Genomic DNA, 23,564 nt, shown 5'->3' on the forward strand with positions numbered 1-23,564 from the left:
CGGAACTATCGATGGAAATGCGAATTCTTCTCCGCCCGTTTCTTCCAATTTTCTCGCTGAAAATATCCCTCGTCGTGGCATAGGATGAAGAGAAGAAACGATAAACGATAAAACGATGTAGATTTTTAAAATCGTTGTATTTTTGATTATATGGAATTAGCACCGATTTTTTTAACATCGTATAGAATTCGGCCAATCGTTCGAAGCCAAGAATTTCATCTCTCTTTTCCATCCGTCCTTCCAATTTTTTCGTAGTCCCTCGTCGTAGCGAGGATGAAGAGAAGAAACGATAAGTATAGATTTTTAAAATCGTTGTATTTTTGATTATATGGAGCTCGCACCGATTTTTTTAACATCGTATGGAATTCGGCCAATCGTTCAAAGTCAAAAATTTTATATTTCTTCTCCATTCTTTTTTCGAATTTTCTTGCAATCACTGAAAACATCGTTGACATGAGATAGAAGAAACGATAAGTGTAGATTTTTAAAATCGTTGTATTTTTGATTATATGGAACTCGCATTGATTTTTTTAACATCGTATGGAATTCGGCCAATCGTTCAAAATCAAGAATTTTATATTTTTTCTCTATCCGTCCTTCCAATTTTTTCACAATCACTGAAAATATCCCTTATTCGTCGTGGCATAGGATGAAGAGAAGAATAGATTTTTAAAATTGCAGCTTCGCATTGTATCGACTAATTTTTCTAAAATTATATAACATCTAATTATATAATTATATAATATATAATATATAATATATAATTATATAATATATTATATTATATATTATATATCTAATTATATAAAATTCGGCCAATTGTTCGAAATCAAGAATTTTATATTTTATATCTTTTCCATCCGTCCTTCGAATTTTCTTGCAATCACTGAAAACATCCCTCGTTGACATGAGATAAAAAGAAAAAAAAGTATAGATTTTTGAAATCGTTGTATTTTTGATTTGCACATATGGAGCTCGCATCGACCGATTTTTCTAACGATAACATCGTATAAAATTCGGCCAATTGTTCGAAGCCAAAAATTTCATCTCTCTTCTCCATCCGTCCTTCCAATTTTCTTGCAATCGCTAAAAATATTCTTCGTTGTGGCATAAGATAAAGAGTAAAAAACAATGCGTACATTCTTAAAATCGTTGTATTTTTGATTTTGAATATTGATTTGCATATGGAGCTCGCATCGACCGATTTTTCTAAAATTGACTAACGTCGTATAGAATTCGACCAATCGTTGGAAACCTGCCCACTCGAATATCTTCGAAGAATTTCATCTCTCCGAGCATGCGGTGGGAATATTACGAATCTTCATCTTCTGTTGAAGACCGGTGTATCCCACGATAGGAGGCCTACAGGAGGCCTGGCACCATTGAAAACTGCGTACCCCGGTCGATGGGTATATTATCCCCCTCGCGAAGCCGGTTCGATTTTTCCACCGGGCGTGGAGGCGATCGTGGCGCGATTAGAAACGAAGAAACTGCGTAGCCCTCGCGAAACCTCGTGTAATCTAGCCGACGAGTGTTACGTAACGAAGAGAGATATACGAGCATCATGTGTGTTACGCGATGGCCAACGCGCGGTCTTCGGCCGCGAATGTTGCAGGTCCGGTTAGGCGGCCTGCCTGCCTGCCTTTCTGCCTTGCAACGGCTAGATTCGTAACGGAACTCGCGGAAATTTCAGTTTCCGAGGGGGATTATAAATTCAATCCTCCCGACAGTGAATACACACTGCGTCGCCTGTAAATTTATTATTCGCCGCCTTTTGTCCACCACCTCCTGCGTGATAAGTGGCTCACAAGTGGAAAAAAAACTTTTACCTTTCTCCTAATTTTCCCTAATTTTTATTAATTAAAGTCTATAGGGAGTCTATAAAGTTTCAGCCTCGTTTTTTTCTCTTTTTAAAGAATCTTTAATTCGTATACCTTGCGATTTTGCACACCTTTCGTTGAAAGGGGACGATGGGTTCGGTTAAGCGTCTAATGAAACGTTTATTTAAATAATCAATGATTTCGAGATTCGAGGAGAAAGCATTCCCTTACATCGAGCGTAACAGAGTGGCTGAAAGGTTTTATACTTGGATCGAGAAGCTATTGACTCCGCAAGACTGCTGCTACTTCTACTACCACTACTACCACCACTACCGCCCCCCGCTATTAGTCACGCGCTATGGGCGATACGCACTCTCATGCCACGTGCTCCGCGCTCCATCTCATTCCGAATTCTTTTCACCACTTTTCCTTCAAATATTGCAAACAATTACATTGTCGAAGGAACGAAAATACTAAGATAAACACCCTCCCCTCCAATCCCTTCCTTACGAAATATACGTAATCTGTCCAACACCATCCATCCATCCATCCCATCGAACAATCTTCCTTATTCCCCTCAAACACGCAGGCCCCATTCTCCTCTCCGTAATAACTGGATGAAATTATTCATTCGCCAGTATTCACGGAACAGAAGCATCCCTCGGCTCGAAGAGGCGAAGAGAGAGAGAGAGAGAGAGAGAGAGAGAGAGAGAGAGAGAGAGAGAGAGAGAGAGAGAGAGAGAGAGAGGAGACGGCGTCCGCATTGTTCTTCGCATCATCGGTTTTCCTTCGAGACGAATGCGTGTACGCTCGATACGCGGTGGGGGAGGGGGAAGGGGGGGGGAGGAGGCCGTGAAGCGTAATAAAAAGCTTGGGCCCGGGTCGAGGGGGGTGTGGAAGCGCGGATGCAACAGCGCTCTCCTCTGGAGGGGAGCGGAGAGGGGGGGGGGGGAAGGGTAATGCGCGCCAGTGCATAGTAGTAATAATAAAGTGGTAGTGGTTGGCACGTCACGGTCCAACAGGCCGATCAACTGGCCGTGCGGCCGAGCCGGCTACTGGTCTCCGCCCACGCACAAATATGCACGTACACGACGGGGGAGCTACGAATCTTCCTTCCTCCGAGGAAGGAGGGAATGGGGGTATACGATGGATAGGCATGGGAAACATCGCGATAATGTGTATTGTGCTTTTGAATCTTGGCTCGGGGGGTCTTGGGAGGGAGGGAGGGGGGATTATATACCCGTGCGCGAGGGATATAATGGAAAGATTCTCTCAGGATGGAATTCGGCTGGTTGTTCTCAGGATTGGAGGAGATTGGAGATCGAATGGGTCAGAAATTCGCGCTTAGAGATCGAGACGATCTCGGGATATGGCATATCTTTGATTGTTCATTCGTTCTCCCCTTCCTTTCTTGGAGAATTATTTTTCTTATCGGAAGGGGAAGAATTGTCCTCGTATCGTTTCCAAGGGAACGCGTCCAAGGAAACAATAATCTCTCGAGAGCGAGATTAATATCGATTTGAGAAAGAGATGTAGATGATTTAGGATCGAGATATATTCCGCTCGTATAGTAATCATTTGTAGAAACAATGGGATAAGCGGGATAAAAGATGGGATAAAAGTGGAAGATTGGAAACGATGGTTCGGAGGATAGTTACGTAGGAAGTAGGCGAGGAGGATGCACACGGTTCTTGACAACCCGTGAGTGAAGTCGGAGGATGACCGGGCGACTAGATCCTCCTCCATCGAGCTGGAATTGGCCAGTTTTATCGCACGATTCTCTAGCCGCAATCGATTCGCGTTTCCGCGTACAAGCTGGTCGGTTCTTTCCGCGAAAGAAGCGGGGAGGGAGGGGCGGCGGGAAAGAAGGAGAAAAAGGGACGCGCTTCGATTAACCGCGATGATCCCCGCGGAGGCCAATTACGTACGCGGCGTAAGGAAGGATGCCGGACAATTTCGCCGTGAACCGTCCAGTCCATCGTCTTATTTCCCGCTGCGGTTGCATGTTACACATACTACGCGCATTGGCGTGACACGCGTCGCTGCTCCAAATGATCCATAGGCGTGCTCGTGTTCGCGGCCGGAGGCTCGACAACCGATAATAGGTATCATTGAATGATATCTATTGAATGCTACGTGTTTTTTGCCGAGTGAGAAAAGCGTGCGGTAAGGATATATACGCGTATTAATGATGCGACTGCAAACTTTGTTGCCAACGAGAAGCGAGGAAATTTTAAACGAACGAATCTTTCTTAACTTCTATGTATTCTATGTATTCCTACGCGACGTGACCTCGCAGTCCGGTGTACGACACGTCACGTATTCTCTCCTCGCGGAAATTCATCGCCAGATTCTTTACGATATCTCCACGGCCGAATCGTCAAATCAGAAAATTTTACATCGATAGCGAACGGACTATACGCGGTTTCCGTTCGATTCTTTTCTCTTTCGAGAAAAGAATATTGAAAATGCGCGAAAATAACGCTTATCCTTAATATTAAACCGCTTAGCGATCTTAGAGAGAGTCAGTACGGCGAGCGTGGATTAGACTGTGGATTAATAATATCCGAATACGCATGCGCGTGTCTCGGCGAAGCGCGAGCAAACAAGGTAACAATACGATAGAAAGTTATTCCTCGCGTCGTCCCACTATCGGCCTCTCCCACCCCAAGCGTCGATTGCGCCACTGTCGCCGACACAGTCGGGCCATGCATCGACATTTCTACTCGTCTTACTTCTCTTATTTTCCGCGCGTGTCGCGGCCGCGTGACTCCCGACACAGTCGGTAACAGGCAACAATAACAACAAGGGAACGGGTACGACGATTTCACCGAACGGATGCCAAAGATCTATGCAAATGAATTACCCGGTTTAACGCGAGCCTTCGCACGGTAGCGATTTATCTTATCTCGGGAAAAATTGGGCCGATTAAGGCCGGATATAAGATGGCATCCGGTTGGAATGTTTCTCCCTCTGATAAACACCGGTATTATCGAGAAATAAATACGGATAAGTCGTCTCTCTGTTCCTCGGATGGTTGGCGAAATATTATTGCCGCCGTGTTAACGAACCGCAAGGGATAAAAACAAAGATTAAAGATATTGGAACGATCCAATATACTTCGCGAAGCGTACCGTTACGCGTTCATCAACCGTTCGCTTATCAACGATGAAGTAATTATTAATTAAATAATATAGGTAGCGGCTATCTTGCCGTACCCATCTCACACAGGCTAACCAGTTTTATTTCTAAGCATCGAAGGATCGGATATTTTTTCCTTTTTTTTCGTCGAGTCCGACTTCATACTTCGGGCGCCTCTACTTGCTCATCTTCCTCTCGACTTTTTGCACAACGTCCAGTAAACGACCGTCCTCAACCGATTATAAATTGCGAGGCACAAGGTGAGGCGTGTCCTCTTCAAGTATCTCGTACGCGCGATCGTTGGAGGAGGAAAGTGAAGACCGCGTGGGCGTTGAAGGCCGATATGCTGTCACTATTATCGGCCCTCGATTCGCGTTTGATTGCCATCTCTCTGGGATTCGCGCAATCATACTTACTCCTTTGTCTTTCCTACCTTGTAAACATAAAAAATAGTAGCAGTGGAGATTTATTTGATCGATTAGAAATAACGAAAGTCGCCTTCGTTTCTCAAAAATTTTCTAATTATTTTATTTTACTTTAAATACATTTCGATACATTTTTTTTACTATAAATATAGGAATTATAATTTTTCTTATAAGTTGAGAATATAGATTGCATTTTTTTCCATTCAAAAACTTAATCGCTAAAATCGTATACTTTTGTATACTTTTCATTAATGAATATCATTAATGAATCCTAAATTGATAGAGGATTGATGGAGATTTTTATCTCTATTCCATTCTATTTAACGATTAATGAAAAATTCCAATTCCAAAGAAGAATCCAATTTTCAAAAAATAATTTCCAAATTACAAAATTCGCTCGCTTTGGAAAGATATCAACACGAAAGATAAAAAAAGAAAGAAACGTCGAAACAGTAGCAAGTTGTCGAGCATAAAATCCCAGCATAACAATCATTTCGAATCATCCCGATGCCATCCTCTCGAGCTGTCGTCTCGAGACACGCCCACCTTCGCAGACGCGGGAAATCGCAGCAAGATTCGTAGGTGGCATCGCCCTTTATCTCCTTTCCCCGGATAGAATCGGTGGCTTCGGTTAAATGGGTGAAAAAAGCGGTCGAGAGGGAGCCACGGTGGTGAACTATGCCGCGCGATGGCATCCACTTGAATGCCTGTGGCGATGTGGGCAGACAATGGCGGATACTGCGCATGCGTGTGTGTGCGCATGCGCGTGCGCGTGCGCCCACCGGGGTAACGAGCCACGAGGACTCGTCCCGTAATTTGCATGCGATGCAGCCGGTAATGCGATAAATATGCATGAATTCGGGCGCGCAAGAGTGAAAACACAGCTGCGCGGATGTCAGGGTCCGACATGGCCTGTCGATCATTCCCGACCCGCGTGTCCCTCTTTCCGCTTGGAATGAGTATTTGTATCGGCAAGACGATGCCCCTTCTCTTCCTTAGTATGGAAATTGTCTGGGCTTGGCGAGGAGGTGATAGAAGAATGGATAATGATCGGCCAGGTTTCTGGAGTGGTGTGCTTAGAGGCGGAGAATGGATAATGATCGGCCGTGCGTTATGAATTTTTGATGATTGTCTGCGGATATATTAGCTCGGGCAAATAGATTCCTTTCCCTTTTTTCTTTTCTTTTTTTTTTTTTTTTTTTTTTTTTTGCGGCGCGGGAATAATTTTATAGCTTGGAAATAATCGAATAATGTTCAGGCTTGAATCGTTAAACGGTCCTGAAAAATTGAATTTTTCTAAATCGGTGCGAAAATTGTGCAAATTTATCCGACGTGATAAGGTTATCTTGTAAAATATTTACCGAGTGGTGATATATAGATTTAATTCACGGTTGTTTGCGAAAGGAAATGAAAAGTCCACTTGAACCATTGTACAATATCTTTGGAGATGTATATTTGGAGACTTAATAACTTATAGAACATTTATAAGATAAATAAATTTTACGAATTATTTGTTCGTGATATTTTGCCTCGAACTCATTACGATGAATTAATATGTTGAACTGAAATATTAATATTGGTAATAATTTGTGTAATATATTTATATTATTTAAAAGAGTTAATTAATTATTTTAAATTTTTGTTAATAATATTGATTAAATTAGTACAATATTTAAATATAAATATAAAATTGAAAAAGTTAATAGAAAATTTTATTTCTATAATATATTTTCTTCATTAACTTATAAATTTGATTCATTTTTAAATAAAATAATAAAGAACGATGTTCATCGACGATCCATAGAAGCATCCACGATTAAGTTAGGTTAGGTTTACGAATTATTTGCGACAAACAAATTTTATCGATTAAACAAAATGGAGATGCACGGTCGTCCAATTCAATGATAAAAAACGAGAAAACTACGTATTTTAATTAAAAAAAACAATATCCATCGAGGATCCATCGAAGCATCCACGATTAAATTATTAGATTTACAAATTATTTCCGACAAAGAGATTTTATCGATTAAACAAAATGAAGATACACGATCGTCCAATTCAATAAGATACTAAAAAAGAGACTAAAAAAGAAATCCATGTATTTTAATTAAAAAAAAACGATCGAGGATCCATCGAAGCATCGAGAAGCACGTTTAGGTTAGGTTAGGTTCGCGAGGTTGCGTCATGGTTGGTCGCCGATTAATATCGACAAATTCTACGACACGTTGCTGCGATTACCGGTGCCCCGAGGTAATCTCCTTCCGGATTTCCCGAGAGCTGGCATTACGATGGAAATTGGCCGATCTCGAGAGACTCGACGCTCGACATTATTATTGGCCGTGATCTATATTTTCGAGCGATCCTGCTTCCGTTCCATCCGCCGCGGATTTCATGGATTTCATGGACCGGTATCTATTCCCCCTCCTCTCCCCCTAATAGCGGCCTCGTGGCCGATGGTCCATCCGATGGTAAACGATGCCGATCCAATCCGTCGAAAGCCAATGTTCGACCACCGTGGATCGTTTATCGGGCGGGGAACACGTGGCGACGCGACGTTTCGATCTTGAACAAATTGCTCGATCATCGTGAAACTTGGAATTTACTTACTCACGTGGACGGTTAACGAACGAAAACAATCCGTTCGATCTTATGGGGGAACTGTTTTCAACAGATTGTTGGGATAAAAAATTGTACCGATATTAATAAATTAACGAGATTAATTTTTCTTTATATTCTTTTTTTTTTTTTTTTGATTTTAATTATAAAAGGATATATATATATTTTTAATTCAATGAGAGAAGTATGATATCTTGAATTAATTAATTAATATTCGAAGGGGATTAATATCGGTGAAGTTTGAAAAAAAAATTAATACTTTTTTAATTCCTGGGAATCGTTTACTCGTGTAGAATTTGAAAAAAAAAAAAAAAAAAGAAAAATGGTAAAAAGCAACCGGTTACGCGGTTAGGTTGCTTCGAATAGGTTAATCAATCGGGAGATTCTTCGTTCTTTCTTCCATCTTTCTTCGTGGCTCGGCGATTTCCTGCGATCGAGGCCAAACACATGGATGTTGTCGAGAAAGAAAAGAACAACTTTCTTACGGTTCTCTGCCTACCAGCCGTAACGTGGACGGTGTAGAGGGAGCCAGCCATTCGGTGGTACCTAATCGTTCCATTAAGTAATTAACCTGTAAATGATCAATGTTCCGCTGAACGAGCACGACTATCTCCCCCTTAAACGATTTTATGAGAATCTCTTCTTTCCTCATCGTGGGGACGACTCAATTAGCGAAACGACGAAGCGACGCTAATCGATTTCTAAATTCTCTAAACTTTCAACTTTTCTTTTCTTTTCTTTCCTTTTTTATTACCCGTTTACGTCTTCTTTATTTCTTTCTTTCTTCGTTTATTAACACGAGAGATTCGCACATATGAACGCGATTCACCAATAACCAGTTCTCACTGTTACAAGAGTTTAAATCACCTTCTAATGCTTCTTAAACGAATGCAATTTTTAACATTTTTCGTTAAATCATTTCTATATTTTTTTTTTTCTTTTCTATATCTCTTTTAATCGAGAACCGATAATCCAATCCGATAACTCGAAGACATTGCGTAATTACACGCTAAATCGAGAAGTTTTAATTTAATCTGATTCCTCAAATAAAAGAATATCATTATTTATCTGGATACGATATAAAAGGAGGAAATTATGATATTAGATAGAATGCATATTTTTTGAACACGTGTAACGTAGCACGTGGAATAATAAATTAATAGGTAAATGTGTGAATCAAAGGTGCGATTTCCGTTTTTTTATCGCCACTCGTTTCGTCATTGTCTCAATCCTCCTCCCCCCCCTCTCTGTTTTCTTCTCTTTTCTTACGTTAACATTTTCCGGGGAAGAACAGGAGCCGGTTATTATTACTCGACACGCGAATTCGATATCACAATCTCAGTGGAGATCACCCCAGTCGCCGCGAGAAACTCACGATTCATCCGCCGTTTAGCTTTCCTTCGAGCGTGACTTTCGTGACTTCGCGTCTCCATTATGCTAATGTCGGAATCGAGGGTGAAAAACTCGGGATATATAACATCGTGCGTCTGGTTTATTATCGTTAATTACGAAAAACCATCCTGTTTCTCGATTCAGAAATACGCAGAGAGAGAAAGAGAGGAAGGGAGAGAGACAGAGAGAGAGAGGGAGGAGAGTTTCACTTATCGAAGGGGAAAGGAAATGGAATGTTGTCAGCCGTCATTGAGACGTATCGGTCTAAAATAGTTTCTCTATATCGTGTTTCCGATCCATTATCGTCCACGGTTTGAAATTGTAAAGAGAGAGAGAGAGAGAGAGATCTGCTCTCAAATCATTGGGAAAGGGAAAAACATGGTATTCGAAATACGAGTGATCGTCCAGATTTGCATTCTGATCGAGTTGGCCAGTAACGAGATCGATTCAAATTAAAAGAAGAAAAATGTAAATTAATACATTCGTGGAATACTAATGGGGGATCGATTCTGGACATCGAAAAAAAAAGAAGAGAGTTCGTATACAGGATCGTCGGAGGCTTCGAGTTATTAAGCGTTTTAATTCCATCGTTGGCGAAGCGCCTGTGCAGTAGGCAACCGGCACGGTACGGCTGTGACCAGATACTAATAATACTTTAATCGGTGTTATCACGATCCCATGATCATAATTGGAACTTGGTGACTGCAAGTTTGCAAGTTTTCGTAATGAAGATATATGTCGGGAAAAAGGAGGAGCACGAGAATTGGAAACCTCGTGTTTGACAAAAACTAGGGAAAACAAGCTACCAGAATTTCAACTTGTTCACTCATCAATCATAAGATATGATCCAGATCCTCGTTTCGCGGAAGAAGAACAAGTTCGGCTCGCATGATTGCCTCGGTACATCTTACTTAACGAGTTCTATGCAAATTTGTTAACCTTTTGAATAACGTAATTTCAGCATCGGTGTGTATGTAAATAATTTTTTTTTTTTTTTAATAATATCGAAATAAATACACAAGACGTATATTTTTCCATTTACGTTTGTAACGTACGTTTTGTATGTTTTATTGTTTACGCGTATTTATTTATTTATTTTTTTTTTTCTTGCCACGAATTTGTCACGTTCCACGTGGAAATATCGGACTCGTCGGTACTCGTCGGTTTTAAGCAGCGTTCTAAGGAGCGTTCAAGAGTCGTTCCACTGTTTTATGCGAAATTGCCCCGTCTGCTTGTCACTTGCGGCTAGCCGCAGGCGGTTCGTGGCCTGGCTGCGTGCACACGCATAATCAAGCCGCGACAGTTGAAAATTACCAGGTGTCCCTTGGACGAAACGTAAAGGGAGGACGGCGCTGCCGGTTAATTAATTAAACAGGAAACACCGACCTTGAGCATCCTTCACTGGAGGAGGCATGGGTGTGTTCCAGCCAACCGAGCCAAGGGGTCGTTATACACAGAGAAAAATTACACGTCGCGTTTCCTTCACAATGCCTCATTGATACTCCATTCTTTCTCGATATTCTGAATAAAACGTTACGCTTTTTTTCAACACGTCCTCTATCGCAACTCACCGTCTCCCTAATACAGTCGATTACGATCTCCTTCGTCATTCTTCAAGAAGTCTTATTAGGTAATCTCTCGAACCAGCGCAAGTTTAACTAAATGGAAAGGAAATTTTGAAAAATATTATGAATTATTATTATTGTATATTATCTGTTATCTGTACTCTCGATTTCCTTCGTAATTTTTCGAGACGTTTTATTAGCTATGTATTCGAGTCATAAATAATTCTATTTAATAAATACAAAATAAATGATTGACATCTGTCGTTTGTTCGCGTTCGAGTTTAGGGTATGTAAGTGGAAAGGAAGAATTCAGCAAGACTCGATTTTATTATATACAGTGGGTAACGATTCTAATATACACAATATATGTTAAATACGCAGAGTTTGGATATAAATCCAATCGAAAATTTGTGGATTGAAATAGGCAAAAAATTAAACAAATGTTGCTTGAAGAAAAAAAATTATAGAAATATGAAATTCCGTCAAAATCACTGGTTCACGATATGGAACGTCGATTGAGACAAATTATTACCACCAAAGATGGTCCAACGAAATATTAATGTTAAATAAAACCGCATATATTCGAATATTTTTCTAACCTATTAATAATGCGTATTATATAATAAATTATATAATGAATCATTTTCAAATTTTTCCGCCATAATTTTTGAGATTTCTCTTCTACTATTACACCCCTTATTATCTTAAACAAGTCTCTTCAACATATACATTTCGTTCATTTCAAAAATTGCAAATGTAGACGTTGGAATATCTACGTTACCGACTGTACCAATTACCAATATAATCGATTACAATTTCCTTAGTAATTTTTCAAGAAGTTTTACTAGGCATCTCGAAACAGAATATTATAAATAGTTTCAACTGAATCTGTCGTTCTCTTAAATTTAAAAAGACTTTTTTTCACCAAGATTCGATTCTTCTCGATCCAAATCAATATCTGATCTGCCTGTCTCTTTCCTTTTCCACGCAACCAAATACATTAACGTTAAGCTGTCTCGTTTCACGCGCTCGAATTCTCCCAGTTCAATTCTCGAGTAATCATAATTTTCATAATGAACGGTGGAAAGTGGAGGCAGGCCGGTCGAAAGGGGAGGCGCGGGCGACCGGAAGCCACGGTTTGTTCAGCCGTTGAACCTGCTCTCGTTCGATTCCGCTCACGGAGCGGCTCCCAGGCAAACCAGAGCCATTATATCGGCGTGCCAAGCTAGGATGACGTTACGTATCCCCGGGCTGTCTCGACTATCTGTCCGCCGCTTCTCCTCCTTTTCCCGATTCCCTCTCGTTATCTCCTCCTCCTTTCTCGTCCCTCTCCGCGTCGATATTCGAACGTGGACGAGATATTTAACCCTTTTCGCTTGTGAATGACCAATCTCAGCCACCATTCACAAGGATCGATGCGACAATATTTATTTTTGTAAGATTTTTCTTAATAATAGTATTTGTAAAATTTATTTTCTTAATAATATATTTTCTTGTAAAATTATTTTTCTTAATAATAGTACTTGTAAAATTTTCTTAATAAAGTATCGCTTAAATAGATTTCCAGAAGCTCTGTAATTTTATAAAGTGGAATAATATACTGTCGAATGCTTAGATTTTTTATCTCAAATTAGACGGTGATCGCGTATCGAAATATATGGGATATATTTTCGAAATATATGGGAATAGAAATATTATTTTTAAAGTTTTGTAAATATGGAATATAGTAATGATTTTTCTTAAAATATCGCTTCAATAGATTTCCAGAAGCTCTGTAATTTTATAAAAATATATTTTATGGAATAATATATCCAATGCTTAGATTTTTTTATCTCAAATTAGACGGTGATCGCGTATCGAACTATATTTTCGAAATATATGAGAATAGAAATATTATTTTCAAAGTTTTAAATACGGTAATGAAATTAGTTGGATCGAAGATGATTTTGATTTTTCATCAAATAACGAAATTATTTCTATTCCTTAAGAAATTGATAGAGAGAAGGAAAATAGGAATGAAAATAGAGACGTAGCATAAGAAGAATGAAAAATAAGAATAATATACAGCGAATGTGAGAGCACGTTATTTGGATATTGGTTCAATTATTAAATAACAAAATTATTTCTATACGTCAAGAAATTAATAATGAGAAGAAAAATAGGGATGAAAATAGAAATGTAAATAAGAAGATGAAAAATAAAAATAACAGATAGAGAATATGAGAACACGTTTGTTTGGATATCAAGATAAGTCTGTCGTTATTAAATAACGAAATTACTTTCTATTCGTTAAGAAATTGATAGAGAGAAGGAAAAATAGAGATGTAGTATAAAAAGATGTTATTGTAAAGTATTTGCTCTCGATAAAATAAGAAAAATAAGAAAACACATCGACATTTCATATCCCTGACGTATCGAGGATGCACCTTGATAATTACTTTATTATTAAAATACCACTTTAAGACTTTAATAATTCGACGAATTTTCTTTCTTTATACGTAAATATACATAGAATATTAAAATACAAAAATTTTATACGTCGATTAGTCCTGTGAAATCATTTTAAGTTAAATCGTGTTGGTTCGCCCCCTCCCTCCCCCCTCCCCCTCTCCCCTACGTGCCAGACCACGCTGTTTCGCGTTCATCTTCGGAATACCGGAAACGATCATGAACAGAGAACTTCCTCTCCCTCTTCGTTTCTCTTTTCCTTTTCTCGTGATACTCTGATATAACGATCACTCATTCGGGACAAGTTTCTAACGATTACTTGGACAGACTTTCTACGTTGATAATAATAATAAGGATTCGTAGAACGCGGATTCTCAAAGCTCTCCAAAGGTGAATATAATTGATCTCTTACGCCCCAAGTCGGCTCTGTTATTAAATAAAACGGCTGTCGCTTAATAATCGTACCTACGATTTTACCCACGATTAAAAGCCAGGTATCTAAGCGAGTTAAACAACGAAGATTCAAACGTTTGCGTATCCGATGGTAAAACACATTTGAGACACGGTCCCCCGCAATTAAGAGAAGGAGGAGAAAGGAGAGATGGACGAAGGGAAATTTGCATTCGTTCGTATACGAACGAGCTACGTACACGCTCGTACAAATTCGTCACGCTCCCTTTAGTTGAAACGGGATAGAAAATGGAAGTTAACGTTTCATCCGGCGAGGCGAGGCGAGGCTACAACGACAACAACAATAATTCGTAATAAGATACGGCCGCTTCCTGGATGGCACGCACACGCGTTTCCTGGACCGAGCTTATGACGTCGGAGGGAAGAGGAGGGCGGCGATTAAACGAAGAAGGAATACGATAGAAGGAGAAACGGCTCGACCACCTTTTACAACGGCCACTAAAACGCTTCGTTAATGCCTCGACCCGGGGCTGGGTAAGTTTAACGATTCGAGCTCGAGACTAGGTGGCTATCCTCTAACTGCGCCATAACTGGTGCAACGGCCTGCGATTCGTCGACGACTCGATAAAATATACCCGAAGAGAGAACACGGAAGTGTCGGATTATTAAAACGAGGGGACGAAGGCGAGAGACGATTATCCCCCCGTTGGAAGGAATAAGAATCGTTCGGGGAAACGTTATTAACGAACGGGGATAATAATAAAGCGACGGCTATCGACGCCATCTTCCTTTCCAGGAAATTCAAATAAAAGAAGGTATAGACGTGTATGGTTACTCACGAGTTAGAGGTAGAGCGTGCTAACGCGTCGGGGTGCCACCACGGTGACGGCCAGACGTGGTCCGCATTTGGTGGGCGGCAGAGGTGCAGCGGTGGCCGGCGGCGGGGTTTCCGGTCTCGCGCAGCCGAGGCCGCTTCCGCCGCGCAGCTCCCACACTAAATTCGTCAGGGAGCGCGGTCTGCTTAGACGCCTCGATCTGTGAGGGAAAAGGGGACGGCTTTGTAAAATTTTAAAAATAAAATTCCTTCGTGGAATTTTTATTTCCAGGGATAGGGGAGAGGAGAGGAGAGGAAGGGAAGAAACGTACCTCTTTTCGGGCAGCTTAGCACCAGCACCGGAGTCCCCCGAGGTTCTCCCCCCCGAGTGGCTCGAGTCGAGGGTGCCGTCCAGCTCCATGGCCTGCTGCAGATTCGTCAAGCTCTTGTATCTGATGTTGAAAAGGGGGGAACCCCCCTTGTACCCGGGCGGGGTCTCCTTCAAAGGGGACGCGCTCTTCTGCCTCATCAGAGGGCGCCCCCTCTGCGTGCCGCTGTTCTTCACGTAAAGCTTGGCCAAAGGGGGCTTCTCGGCCCTCGGCTGCGGCGCCTCCTTCACCGCGCGCCTCGTCCTCTTCTCGGCCTGGATCTTCTTGGTCGGTATCGTCTCTATCGGGGGTGGTTCCGGTCTGTCGTCGAGCAGGGGCGCGATGGTGACCGTGACGGGGGTCAGGGGCGGGCTGGACGACCCCTGCTGCGGCAGCGGGCTCTCGTAAGGGGACCTCACGCTCTTCGGCAGTGGAGCGAAGCCGCGGACGTAGTCGTAAATCTGATCGATCTCGTCGTACTCCTCGGTGCACGCCGAGGGTGGCACGCGATTCTCGTCCCTCGCGTAACCGGGATGGGCGGAGGAGAGCGGCTGCTGCTGCTGCTGCTGCTGCTGCTGCTGCTGCTGTTGCTGCTGCTGCTGCTGCTGGTGGCCGTTGCTGTGATAGTGGTGATGGTGGTGATGGTGGTGGGCGGCCGCGTTGCCCCTGTGATGAGGAAGGGGCCCGTTGTTGTTGTCCGAATTGGCGGCCGAGGATCGCCTAAGGAAACCCGATCCACCTCTCGACTGCCTGCTCGCCTGCTTGCTCTCGCCCAGGCGGCCGTCCAGCACGTGGGCCCGGTCCGCCACGTCGGCGACGAGGCGCGACGCCCGCTCCACCAGCCTGCTGAACTCCTGCATCGATCTGAGCGCCTCCTCGTTCCGCGCTTTGACCAGCTTCAACGGGGCTGCCAGGGGCAACGCCACCGCAGCCCCCTCCCTCTGCAGCGGCAACGCGAACACGTGCTCCTCCTCGAACGTGGACAACAGCCTGAGCTCGGGCACGAACTGTGACGACGACTTGAGCCCCCTAGGCGGCTGGCCGTGGACCAGCCTCACGGTGAGCGGCAGCCGCTTGCTGAGCAACGCGCGGGCCGTGTGCACGCCGCTGATGTTGTCCTCGCGCGCCACCGCGCTGAAGCGGCCCCGCTGCTCCATACCGAGGAGGACGCTCTCCCCCCGACAGTCCACGCAACGGAGAAATCGTCCGCGGCCCGGCAGGCTCACCTCCCCGGCCGTCACGATCGTCTCGCCAGCGGCCAAGGTCCTGGTCCCCTCCGGGACAACCAGCCCCGACTCGTCGTCCACCCTGCACGCTATGCCGCGCACCGTCTCCCGCACGAGGGCGCCCTCCTCGGGGCATCGGCGGCAGAGCTCGTTCACCGACTCTATACCGCGGACCGCCCTACCCTCCTCGCTCAGTATCTCGAAGTAGCCGGCGTACGAGTCGGGGATGGCGAGCCTGGGCCCGACCCCGACCACTCTCCTCCCTTCCTTGATCTTCACCGCCTGGGCGACGATCTTTCGCCGTCGGCCCGCCGACACGAGGAGGGCAGTGCTCTGGAGGCTGGGCGCGGGCAGGGTGGGCACACCCAACCCCCCGTACTGGCCCTTCGTGATCTTGATCACCGCGGGTAGACGATACTTGGAGACGAATTCGCGAAGGTAGGTCGCTTCCTCGGCCCAGCGCGCCGCCGCAACCACGATCTGACCGTCGGTCGCGGCCATCGCCGCGCTGCAACGCCGCCCAGCTTTCTCGCGTCCGATCCCTTCAGCTCAGGGCCCCGGCGACTAGGGTGACGCTACTGCCGATCCGACGCCGCCGCGCCTCTATGCTCCATCTGCAATCATTAATATTTATGCACTTCTTTTTTTCTATTTAATTTTTCCAACTTAAGTCCAGGTTAATGGGATTTCTTTTCTTCAAAGGAAATTAATCCTTCGAGACCATTTTCTTTGGCTAACTCGAAATGACTTCTGGCAAAGTCTTTTATATTTAAGGAAAGAAAATTTTTTCGAAAATCGCTGTATCGTTGCTTCGTGCCCCGTTTGTCGGCTAAAATATCTTTCTTATTTTAGAGCAAAAATTTTTCTTTTATACGTCCACCGTCTATTATTCTTATTTTTCGCACCTACTCTTCGTGCTTTCCTTCCCTCTATTCAACTCGTCGATAACGAAAGATCAAAACTTCCACGAAAATAATATTCCACGATTGTCATACTCGAACCAATCTCGAAGATATTATCCTCTTTAGTAATTCGAGGTAAGAAAATTCGACATTATTCTACAATTACAAGAATCTACTCATAATGCGACATTCCAAAAGAAAATTTCGCAAATGAATGTTCGAACGCAAAGGGTTGATAAATTTCTCATGTGTCATTTTTTCATTACAACATCGTCAAAGGAGGAGATCTACTACGAACGCGCGTTTAAACTCAAAAGCGAGATGCAACGTCCTCGAGAAACATTTTCGATTCGAATAATATAGGAAGGGCGTAACGAACCGTTACTCCCTCGTCGGCATATTATCGGCCGAGCGATAGAACCAGAGGCCTGGAGAGGTGGGTCGCCTAACGAACTGTGTACGAACTGGGCGGTGGCCTCGATTGTTTCGAATTTCACGAAACCTCGCGGCCGAGGGTAGGGGAGGAATCGTGACCGAGCGATCGGGGATCGCGTTAAAACCGATTCCCAATTGCTTCACGGTTATGCCGATCGCCACGGAAATTCCGCGCCGTGTCGTAACGCTTGGCAACGGGGGGCGTGATTCGACAAAAGTGCACGCTCCTCCGTGCTTCCGTGTTATCCCTCGCGAACTGTTGCTGCCGATCTAAATCGGTTCTGCTCGATTATTCGTTTTTTCGTTGCAACGAAATTTTTGAGAGAGGGAAGTTTGAGAATTTTTTGAGAACGGGGGGGCGTGATTCGACAAAAGTGCACGCTCCTCCGTGCTTCCGTGTTATCCCTCGCGAACTGTTACTGCCGATCTAAATCGGTTCTGCTCGATTATCCGTTTTTTCGTTGCGACGAAATTTTTGAGAGACGATAGAGGGAAGTTTGAGAATTTTCGTACTCGAATCGTGGTGAATCTGAACGAGATGCAATCTGAATTTTCAATTCTCGATCTTTTAAGTTTACGATTCCTATCCTCGATAAGATATTTTTTAAAATAATTCGCGAAATTAGATTTCCAAGTCTATGCCTATATTGGAAAATTAGTAATTAATTGATGTTAATTAATATTTTCAAGTAACATATTCATGATTGTTATTGCAAATATTCGTTTTGATTATGTAACTCGATTTTATCAAAACATGTATTATGATAAATATAATATATGTGTATAGTATAAATTATTTTAGGATTATAATAAAATGTCAGATTGGCAATTAGTACGAAAATTTTTTTTTTGTTGACAATATTGGTAGTTTTAAAAGATTGTCAAATTTCACAACAAATGATATCGATGAAAAAGCCAATAAATTATCTGTATTACGTTATATGAAATCACTAAATGTAACGTAAGTTTTTCGTTTATTTTTCATAATTTTAATTTAATTTGGATAAATTATACGTATATTTCAATTTCAAATATATTCAATTTCAATATCTATTATAACATATAATATTAGTGAGACGCGTTATATAAATCGATTATTCAGAGATTTATCAGTTTCCTCGAGGCGGATGAAAGTGAATGAAACGTGGTGTTGAAATTTTTGAGGGATGGAATTTCGTTCGAATTTTGTAATTCCAATCCAAGTAATTTTCATTTCAATCCTTTAGATACCCTATTATCCTCGATAAATTAATTAACCTATCAATTAACCAGATACGTTATATAAATCACAAATCTCTTCTGTTCGATTACGAAGACTTATTTACAGTTTTCTGGAGGAATAATTCTGGTGAATCAAATAGCGTTGCAACGAAATTTCTGAGAGATAGAATTTGAAATTCTAATTAAAATCTACGTCGAGATCTTAATTTTCAAATTAGATTTCCTCTTAACCAAACTCTCTGGTACGACGAAATTTTCTTAAAACTATTTCCCAATTCCATTCCACCACTGGAATAAAAATACCCTAAACAGATATTTTTAAAATTCGCAATATAAATCAATTGATCGCACACCTTTCTTTCCGAGGAAGTGAATATATATTTTTAAGAATAAACACCGAGAATCCTCCTCAATTTTTTCCCTCCCCTTTTCCAATCTTTGAAACTCCATCCACTGCAAGACTAATAGAAACTCCATAGAGTCTCCATCGCAACCACAACCACCGATAAACTTTTACAAAGTTTCTAACCAATCCCACAAGTAGTAGCGTCCATTCCTCTTTCTCAAAAGAGAACTCTCCCCCTTCCCTCCTAAATCACTCGAATTCCACGAAACCCTCCTCCTCCTCCTCCTCCTCCTCCTCCTCCGACTCATCCTCGATCTATCTATCTATCTATCCCTCACGGTGGCCACACGGAAGCGACGCACAGTATCCACGGATCCGGATCGTTGTAACACCGCTGGTAATTTATCGGCCGGCCCGTGTGAAAGGCCCCATTCAGGGGCCCCCTCTGTATATATATAAACATATATACACACACACATATATATATATATATGTTCACGTATACATATATATATATATATGTTCACGTATGTACAGCCACGAGGGGGATAATGAAATCGCTTGGTGAAAATCGAGCCGTCTGAAAGCAGGAAGAAGGGGGGAGAGGGAGGGAGAGGCGTTCGAGATGGCCCGCGGCAAGCCTGAGATAAGCTCACGGGGTGACCAATGACCCGGGGCGTCGTGACAGGCGCGCCTCTAGGAAGTTATTCGACACACTCCTCTCCTGTCCCGTATTCACCTACACGACTCGCCTTCGCCTCTCTCCCTCCCTCTTCCGTACTTCATTACTGTCTCTCCATTTCCCAGTTCGAGAGCCCAGAACCAGAGAATCTCTCCAACACACGTACACGCTTTCGCGCCGGAGGAGATTTCTTCTCCTCGAGAGAGAGAGAGAGAGAGAGGAGAGGGAAGAGAGAGGGGAGAGAGAGAGAGAGAGAGGAAGGCCGATGCAAATTTCTCATTCGGATTTTTCTTCCCCTTTTGCTCAAGGTGGGGGAGGGGTAGCGTGGTTCGGTTTGATCGAACGCAGGAAACCGTTAACCGTTCCTTGGCCGTGCGTGTTCCCGTGATAAGCCGATTACGCGATACGGGAACAGACGGATCGCATTGTATCTTGATACAAGGATACCAAGGAGAGATCCTTTCTTTACCTCGGTCAGAGTGTACAGGAATCTGAAGGGATCCTTCTTTTCGAGTCGAGGAGGATATCTCTCTCTTTCTGTTCTTCGGATTGCGCGAGAATTTATTTATTTATTTATTTATTTATTTATTTATTTATTTATTTATTTTTTTATTAGTCGTTTATTCTTCGTATCTTTTCTCATATTTTCGGTATTTTTATCTTTTTTTTCTCAAATTCTATGACTCGAGTCGTTTTCGTGGGTTGAAATAATAATTCTTGGCACTTGATAATTGTATATAATGGAACGCGATCGTCTTGCGAATTTCTTTTCAAGAAAAGATTGTAAACGAAGATAAAGGCGATATTCCAAAAAAATGGAATCTTCTTTTAAGAAAATATTCTACTAATAATCCCTTTAACAAATAAATATAATAAATAAATAATTATCTGTTGAAAAGTTTCTTGAAAAATTTTTGAAATTCGAAAAAAAATGAAATCTTCTTTTAAGAAAATACTCTATTAATAATCCCTTTAACAAATAAATAAATATAAATAAATAATTATCCGCTGAGAAGTTTTTTGAAAAATTGTTGAAATTCGAAAAAAAAATGGAATCTTCTTTAAAGAAAATACTCTATTAATAATCCCTTTATAAATAATTATCCGTTGAGAAGTTTCTTGAAAAATTTTTGAGATTCCAAAAAAAATGGAATCTTCTTTAAAGAAAATACTCTATTAATAATCCCTTTAACAAATATATATAATAAATAAATAATTATCCGCTGAGAAGTTTCTTGAAAAATTGTTGAAATTCCAAAAAAAATGAAATCTTCTTTAAAGAAAATACTCTACTAATAATCCCTTTAACAAATAAATATAATAAATAAATAATTATCCGTTGAGAAGTTTCTTGAAAAATTTTTGAAATTCGAAAAAAGATAAGAGAAATATCTCAGTCCTAAAAAAAAAAAAAAAAGAGAAAAAGGGAAGAATGTCAAGTATCCTCTAATAAAGCAAAAAATCGATCGAGAGACGATGTACAATACCGAATGCGATTATCTTGGAAAAATCGAACAATAGGATCGTAATCGAGAGAGAAGAGAGGAGAAGGAGGAGGAGTGAATCAATGGAAGGGCTGAGATTCATCGGATCAGATACGAATCGTTTCTTGAAATACGATTAAAGATTCGAAGGTGGAGGACTTTGTGTTGCGAGGAGGACCAGGGGAGGGGAGGGTATTCTCGATCTTCGGCTGGCACGATACTTATCGGGGGCCGATGACGATATACTGCACGGGAGACGCCTACGAGCTGGCAACCGGTGTCGCAAACTCGGAAACACGGCGTCTAATCGTAATGTTTTATTGTTACACGGCCTTTGGTGCGTGGCGAGGAATTAGTCCGTTGGGTACGTATGTAAGCCGTGGAACGGCATTCCCGTGTATTGTGGTGGTCGGACGCACGATATACGCGTAACGATAAGCGTATACCTTTTTCTTCGGAGCACGAATTTTATCCCCAACCCTCGTTCAAATAAACTCGAATCGCTTCGAATTGATAAGTCTTTCGTCTCTTTCGTTATATAATTTCGTTTCGTAACTTTTCGCTTTTTATTTCCTTTCGATTTTTGTTTAGGAGTAAAATTCTAAATTCTACGAAATTTTATTTCATTGTTCCATCTCTTTAATTGCGGTTATCGATTCGAAACAAAATGTACAATACGTTGTTCATCGAATTATATACAATTTAAATTTCGCACTGGATGAAACGAGTCGATAAAATTGGAAATCTCATTTTTTATTTTTTCGACTACACTATCCCATAAATATTCATTATTATAATCTTTCGCAGAAGATTCGATCACTCTTCAGTCTATATAATCGACCATATATAATAATAACTTCTAAAAAGGAAAAGAAAAAATTCAAAATGAGTTTTTCAACTGAAATTTGAACAAATTAATCCAACCTTTCCTTTCTCTTGCCAACTAAAACTAATTCCATAACGCACATTGGAAATCTCCCTTGTTTCCGCTCTCCAGAGGAAAGTGGAGGGCGCAGAGGGCGAAAGGAGCAGCTCCATCGGATTATCATCGCGTGGAGCCTATCGACACAGCACTCGATCACTCGCGATACATGCAGGACGCCCACTTCATAGACGAGCGTGTGTCGCAACGCGCATTTTCATCTCTCTCTCTCTCTCTCTCTCTCTTTCCCCTAGGATCGACCCTCTCGTTCCAATGCACGCCACTGATTTATCGACGTGCCCTCGAATTATACGCCGTCTGGACCCGAACCAGCTTTCACCGTGGCCCGAGCTACCACTACCGTGTGTCTACTCTCCTCCTCCTCCTCCTCCTCCTCCTCCTCCATTCCACGATTCCTTTTGTTTCCAAGGTGCTCGATTTCGACACCGCGGGGCTTACGCGCCGCGATTGTCCCCGAGACAACGCACGCAAGAGGGGGTTGGGGGCCCCCTTTGACCCCTTGCTCCGGGCCCAGACGCTGCGAGACGAGAGGAACGCGGCGCGTCTGTAAAAATGTTGTTGCTTAGCGGAGAGGCGAGGCCGCGCGCATTAGGAAGAGGCGAGAGATTTTTTTTTTTTTTTCTTTTTTTTTTTTTCCAAGAGGATGTTCGATTCTTAAATTCCTTCGAAATTTCTTCTTTCTTTTCTTTCGTGCGTTTTTTTGCGTGATGTTAATTTCTTTTTTCTTGGGAGGGGAGAGATTCTTGAAGAGAAGAATATTCTTAGATATTTTTTTTTTTTTTTAAGAATCTAATTTCAAAATATTACACGATTTTGTCTGAGAAAAGTCGTCGAATCACGGCACATCACAGAGTGTTGTAATGTAACGTCGCAGAGATTTTAACGATTCGAGTTGAGAATAGAGTTTCGATAACGAAATAAACTCGAGTAGTTTTAATTAAAACTATTATTTTTCAGATGTGTCCGATTCTGGCACGAATTCCAACGATTCGATAATACAGAGAATTAATCGAAGGAGGAACGATCGAACCGAAGCTCATCTTCGAGAACAAAGAGGCAGATCGAAGAAAGGAGAGGATCGGTGGAGAGGAGGAGAGAGACCGAGGAGAAGAAGGTAGACGAAGAAGAAGAACAAAGAGGACGGGCTGGCCGTACGTGACAAGTCGTTCGCACCCGGCCTGTCGGGCCCTTAATTAACCCTCGTGGCGTTCTCACGAAAAAGTTGTCGTATCCGCGCCGCCTCGCCTTCTTAATCCAATTTCGCGGCGTATTAATCTAATTACGGCCGTGCACGTATGCCGCGTGTATTACGTGAGATTATGCCC

General features: G+C 42.1%; 1 protein-coding gene across 2 annotated transcripts in view; it reads right to left on the reverse strand.

Annotated features, from left to right (window-relative positions):
* LOC122715368 (misshapen-like kinase 1) overlaps positions 1-23,564 on the reverse strand; it is a 194,818-nt gene that overhangs the window by 25,608 nt on the left and 145,646 nt on the right. For both annotated transcript variants that reach the window (XM_043937506.1, XM_043937505.1), the window contains 2 exons: positions 14,965-16,840; positions 14,658-14,853 (listed from right to left, as the gene is read on the reverse strand). In XM_043937506.1, the coding sequence (XP_043793441.1) occupies positions 14,661-14,853; positions 14,965-16,727 (1,956 nt within the window). In that variant the 5' untranslated portion in view covers positions 16,728-16,840 and the 3' untranslated portion in view covers positions 14,658-14,660. The remainder of the gene's footprint in view (positions 1-14,657; positions 14,854-14,964; positions 16,841-23,564) is intronic.

The sequence above is a fragment of the Apis laboriosa genome, unplaced genomic scaffold, assembly GCF_014066325.1.
Source record: "Apis laboriosa isolate Shangri-la unplaced genomic scaffold, ASM1406632v1 scaffold34_cov151, whole genome shotgun sequence".
In the NCBI taxonomy this organism is placed as follows: Eukaryota; Metazoa; Arthropoda; class Insecta; order Hymenoptera; family Apidae; genus Apis; species Apis laboriosa.